Source organism: Lipotes vexillifer, unplaced genomic scaffold (genome assembly GCF_000442215.2).
Source record: "Lipotes vexillifer unplaced genomic scaffold, Lipotes_vexillifer_v1.1 scaffold570, whole genome shotgun sequence".
In the NCBI taxonomy this organism is placed as follows: Eukaryota; Metazoa; Chordata; class Mammalia; order Artiodactyla; family Lipotidae; genus Lipotes; species Lipotes vexillifer.
Window position 1 is genome coordinate 2,619,706 of NW_006777801.1, and position 6,029 is coordinate 2,625,734.

General features: G+C 50.6%; 1 protein-coding gene across 2 annotated transcripts in view; it reads right to left on the reverse strand.

The window, feature by feature from the left end:
* Positions 1 to 5,777, reverse strand: part of ATF3 (activating transcription factor 3) — a 13,499-nt gene extending 7,722 nt beyond the window's left edge. Inside the window, exon 1 of one of the 2 annotated variants that reach the window (XM_007451309.1) lies at positions 5,600 to 5,777. Coding sequence is in view for 1 of the 2 variants with exons in the window: in XM_007451308.1 (XP_007451370.1) it covers positions 5,018 to 5,133 (116 nt within the window). In the remaining variant the exon portion in view is untranslated. Of the gene's footprint in view, positions 1 to 5,017; positions 5,134 to 5,599 lie in introns of those variants that run through there. The other variant, XM_007451308.1, reaches the window with a different exon arrangement.
* Between the last annotated feature and the right edge of the window lie 252 nt (positions 5,778 to 6,029).

Below are 6,029 nucleotides of genomic sequence, written 5' to 3' on the forward strand. Positions count from 1 at the left end.
GCGTTAAAAAAAAATCAGTGAGACTATTATGTAACCCCATTTGCAGTCTCCTTTTCAAAAAAAAAAAAAGAAAAAACTTGGAAGGTATCTGAAATCAAGTTAAATCTATCAGTGAGTGGAAGTAAAAGCAAGGAGTGGGGGACCTTTGAATTTAGCAGATATATCTCTGAAGCTTCCCCCTTGGGAAGTTGGACCCAAGTCATTGAGAATGAGGACAGTAACTGTAGCAGGTGCATTTCTTCGCCCCAGTTTGGCTGGGGTGTGGGAATTCAGGTCACAAGGGACTCGAGTAGCCCTTTCTTAAGGTAAAGGTTGGTGAAGCAAAAGACCTCAGAGTAAAGAAAAGTGAGGAGCTCAGAATTTGGACCTCTTTTGGGGAGTGTTGTTCAGCCCTGTGATGTTTGGAAGGGCTTGGGCCGGGCTCAGAGGGGGCCTGGGACTGGCTCTGGCACTAAGGAGTGGTGTGACCCGAGCTCTCTGAGTCTCAGCCTTTATGTGACAAATGTCTGGGAACTCCTACAGCACCGGATGGAGTCTCCACTGTTGCTCTTTCCAGAGCCTGACCCAGCCCCTGGCACCGGCTTCTCCCAATGCCTGTTGACTGCTGGAGCCTATCCGACTGAATATGTGAAATGAGGAAGGGGCGGTTAAATCAAATGGCCTCTGAGGTCCCATCTACCCCCTATCATTCTACAGCCCAGGGAAGACAAAGGGGCAAAAAAAAGCAAGCAAGAAAGGGCAGAAATAGTAATGGTTCCACGGTCCCAGTTTGGAATAGCCCTCCATAAATCTCTTCCTGCTGTATGCTCCCTCCAGCAGTGGCCATCCCCCCTCATCCCTGCTTTCAGTTCTCCAGGGGCGATGTATGTGGGGATTCTCAGGGCAGGTGGTCCCCTTGGAGCATCCCTCTCAATCTGGGGACCTGAGGTCATTAGCTAAATCCAGACAGAAAAGAAGCCCTTTGGCAAGTCGCTAACATTTCACAAGTGCCTCCTTCATTCCAGAACCCTTATGTGCCTTATCTCACTTAATCTTCATGAGAACCCAGTTAGATCCTAGTCCCATTTTATGGATGAAGTAACTAAAATTTAGACAAGCTAAATAATTTGCCCAAAGTCACAGGGTTAGTATGAGGCAGCGTCAGGATTTGGAATTAAGTTTGACTCCAGAACTCATGCCCTTAATTTACAGAACATAGAATATTATTCTAAATTGTAAAAGCAAACAGAAAGCCAGAGCAAACTTTTCTTGAGGGTTGGGAGTAGGCATGGGGATGGGTGAGGGTCCTGGAACTGAAGTGATGGAAGGGAGACTAAGCAAAGAGCCATGGGGAAAATGTGAATTCTGTATTGAATTCCTGAGCTTTCTCTGCCTGGGTACACACTCAAACTGCTGCCTGCATTCAGGGAGTATGTGTTCCTTTTATCCAGGAATTCCCAGTCTGGGGTCAGAACATCAAGATTTGAGGCTCACTTCCTTATGCGTCATCATCTTACCTCCCAGAGCCTTCTCTCTCCTCTGTAAAAGAAGTCTCAAAAACAATCACCCTATTTTCCCAGAGTTGTGCAAGGCATTGAAGAAATAATACCTGAATATGCCCTGGAAAATATAATGCAACTAGGAAATATGTTATTATTGGGCCTCCCAGAGATCTGTCCAGCCCAGGGCTGGCTCTCCAACAGATGCTCTGTGGGGTCCAGGTGGGTGGGTGGTTGGTCACTATCTTTGATCTCAGACACTTCTGAATACAACACCCTGACCTCTACATCCCCCGTAAGATCCAAGATACGCTGATGGTGGCAAGAATTCCAGGCCAATGAACACCGCCATTGTTGACTATTCAGAGAAACTCAGGAAATGTATGTGATTCTCTTCCCAAAGCCCTATGTCATGAGTCAGAACTGATATTCTTCTGTCAGTTGAATCCTGTAATCTTAGGATGCGGGGAGGAGACTTTTCCGATAAACTCTGAGAAAGCAGCTCTCCAAAGCCAGAGGCTTAAGATTCTCCCATGCAATTGTGTTTTCCCTCCCTTTCCAACATTATTAAAAACCCAGTAGTTCAGGGATGGATTTCAGAGCTACCACTGGGCTGGCCTTTGTCTGAAGGACTGCATGGCTTCCTTCTGCACAGGCAGTTTGAATTCCACCACAGTTGAGCCTAGTTCCATTTCACCTCCCAAGTTTATTAATGAGCTTTCAGGGCTTGGGGTCTGCTGTGTGGGATTTTTTTCCCCCCCTTCTTAGTGTAAAGTCAGCAGTCCTGATGAAAGAAACTGAAGAATGCCAGTGGTATGGAATGTTTTTATGAAAAGCATTGGGTGGGCTTACTTGAGGATGGAAACAGGTTGTAAAAATGTTTAAAAGCCTTTCAGAAAGTAAAGCAGTTGTAACTGAAACGATTTGGGTTTTTCCTGCACTCAGCTAAAGTTCAGTTTCTTGAGATACTTTCTAGTAATTTGTTGCCTCATTCTCTTAAAATGTGATCAGCCTAGACTCAGGCTGTGCCCCTACAAGAAAAATGAAGTTAAACCTTCAGTTTTTCAGAAAGTTGAGACCCTTGAACATCCATCCCCCTTTGAAGAAAAAATTTTAGAGGATTTTCTGAGCTGACTTTCTGTACTGACCTTAAAATTGTCCAGACCTATTACAAAGAACCTGCATTTTGCTTCTGCTTCATTATCTCTAGTCAGAAATCATGTCATATAATCGGTAGTTTCATCATTTTCAAGAAAGTGAAACTTTACTCATATATTTCTTTAACTGGAAATTCAGCTCCCAGATTTTATTTCCTAGTAGCTGCTACTACCTTGAATTTTCATTTTTAATTTTCATCTCTTTCCACTAAGCACTGCTCATAAAACATCTTACAGTAGGTAGCCAGTTGTTTCACTAACTTCCTGTCTTGGTGTTTCTCCTAGCCCACTGGAAGTGGGTATATAGACACTGCAGTTGTAGGTATAAGGCTAGACATCAGGACAGAGATGACGCTTGCAGGCCTATCACTACCACTCACACGCTGAGCACCCACTGGCATGCTTTCTGGACCTCAGTCACCTCATGTGTAAAATGAGACCAATACCACCTGCCTGCCCCAGTTCCCTCCCAGGGATATCAGGAAGATCATATGAGATATGTGAAGGTGGGTTTACACACATCCTGGGTAGCCATTATTACTGTGATTCCACTTTCCCCATTTCAGGGGGGACTCGTAATGTTGCTGTCAATGAAGTTGAGCCCCATTAATCATGAATTAACTGGAACCCTCAAGAAATTCAGGTCAGTCACAGACAGCTTCTTTTGCACCTTGACCTCTGGGCTCTTGGTGCACCAGATCAATTCCACCCCACTATTTGCTGGCCCCAGCTTGTCCCCACTGGTCTTAAGTACTTGAGAAATGACCAGGTCTCACACATGAAACCGTTTCTGGTTCCTGTCGTGTCCTGGCTGTGTACTTCCTCCTCCCCAGGCCGAGTAACACTTGGAACCACTGACCCTGTCCCATGCCCAGCCCATCTGAAAAGGGAAGAAATCATGAGCTCTATCCAATGGGATAGAACACCCAATCTTAGAGTTGTCCAGGTCAGATCTTCATTTTGTAATTCAGTAAAATGGGGTCCAGGAAGGTAAAGTGACTTGCCCAAGGCCATAAAGCTGGCGAGTGGCCCAGCCCAGGCCAAGCTGTTGACCATCCACCTGCTGCTCATTTTGCTTCATCACCAACAGAGATTCAACACCGCGAGGATCAACCAACGAGGCAAATGGAGAACAGAGCCATTGGCCAGGTAGATGAAGGGTCAATAGTCCTAGGAACCTGTACCCACCACAGAGGAGGCTTTGATAGGACTAAGACAGGGAGGGAGTATAGAAGAAAGGGGACAATGGGGAGAAAAGACCAAGAGGGGGAGAGAGAATGGTGGGGTTAAGATAGGAAGGATCTGGAGGCTCCAATAGCTGCCACAGGTGCTGGGTACTGTATATTAGTCACACTGTGTGCCTCGGGTGCTGCCTGCGGTGTTACCTCTGAAACCACCCAGACAGTAATAACACTAAAACCGACCCCCACCCCAGTCTTCATCCAGGATATCCTCAAAGCAGTAGCATTATTCTACAACAAATGCTACGTGCAAAACAGGGGGACAGTTATACCAATTTCTTCTTCATTTAAAGTTAAGAGACAGAGGCCCCAAACATGTGACCATCACCCACACTGAAACAAGTGCATTAAGAGAGCACCCAGATTTTCTAGCACCCAATTTTTTTTTTTTCTGGCTCCATCAAGGGATTAGCAGCTCCTTTATTTGTAACAAAGCATGTGCGATTTGGAAATTAAATTAGGGAAAAGAAAATGGTTAGAAGGAAAGGAAGTGATTCGATCAGATGAAAAGAGGGTGGGGGGGAGCAGAGAAGGAGAACCATTCCAGTGGAAAGAACGTGGGGAAGGGAAGAGATGCCCCACAAAGAAGTCCCTTTTCCCCCACTGCCTCGGAGGCCGGCCAGTGACGTCCAAGCCCCCTCATTCAAGTCACTCAAGTCCCCTCATCGGTCCCTTGTCTTTCAATTACACCCCCCTAGAATCTGAAAACCTTCGTCCAGACAGGACCGTAATGGTTGTCCAGTCCAACCACCACCTCGTGCCCGCAAACAGGCAGAGGGGCCAGGAGTGTCTATATGCCCACATTTCCCAGCTGGGGATATTGAGTGAGGCCCAGGACATCAAGTGCAGTGTAAGCTCTCAGGGTCCTGCCCCCTAGACCACAGAGCCAGTCTCTCAATGACCTGAACTGGCTTCGCACTGTCACTTCCCCGCCACGGTGGGTCTCCCCGATGGAAAGCAAAGAAATCCGCGAAACGCCAGAGGAAGAGCCAGAGCTTGAGTCACAGGTACTAGAGAAAAGCGTGGGAGAAACTTGGGACAGGAAGTCTCCGGCCCAGAAACTGGGCATCTGTGCCGGGAGCCTCTCCGCCTTCTGCCCTAGGGCAGCCACATGAGCGCGCGCCACCTCTGTAAAACTTACCCAACTAACTTTCGCTCGGGGCTACCGGCGCTGTCCTGCCTCCCGGCGCTCCGGGGCGGGCAGGGCGACCCCCAGCGGCCGCGCGCGCGACCCCGGCTCGCCCGCTCCTTCCCCATTCATTCCGTTCCGCCCCTGGGGCAGCCCTTCCGCGAGCACCGGCCTCCGCGCCTCTCAGGAAGGCTGGGCTCGCGCACCGAGCAAGGGATGGAGCCGGTCGGCGAGCCCGATAGGCTCGGACACCCTGAGCACCCACCACCCGTCGACCGCTCCCAGGGGGTAAGTAAACGCAAGGGCGGAGAGGAACTGTGCTCCGACGCCAGTGGAGGAGCGGGAGCCCGACCTCTCGGTTGCCAGGAACATTTCGTGCCCCAGGTCAAAAGAGAAAGTTCTTTGCGATAAAGTTTCTAAAGCGCCGAGAAGCAGTGGTGGCTGGGAGAAGTTCAGCCAGAGTTCTTTCGAAGCCAGAGGCGGGGGGGCAAGTGTCGGGGGTGGGCGCAGGGGCCGGCGACTGGTTACCAGAGGGGCGCAAAGAGAATGAAAGCGAGCCACCCTTGCCGCGCTCACTCGGCTTCCAACGCTCACCTCCTGGCTCCACTCGGGGCGCCCAGGGTCCGGAGGGCGGACGGGGTCGGGGTGGGGTCGGGCTGTTTGTGGGGCCGGCGGGCGAGCACAGAGGGCGCACAGCCGGCGCGCGGGCTGGCGGGTCCGCTGGAGCGGCGGCGCGGGGAGAGCGCTGTGCAGTGCGCGCCTTGCTGCGTGCGCCTGTGGCTGGGAGCGCGTTGCATCACCCCTTTTATAGCCCTCGGGCTGGCGGCGCGCCCTTCTCCGGGTTACCAGTCCCAGGCTGACGTAATGCTATTAATAGCTTCCCCCGAGAACCAGCCGAACTAGGCTGGGCGAAAGCCGGGGTGGGGTGGGGGCCGGGGAGGAGGGGCCAAAGAGGAGGAGGGGAAAAGAGGGACCGGTGATGCAAGCTCGGGGAGGAGCCGGCCGGGGAGCCGCCTGCCGGGGA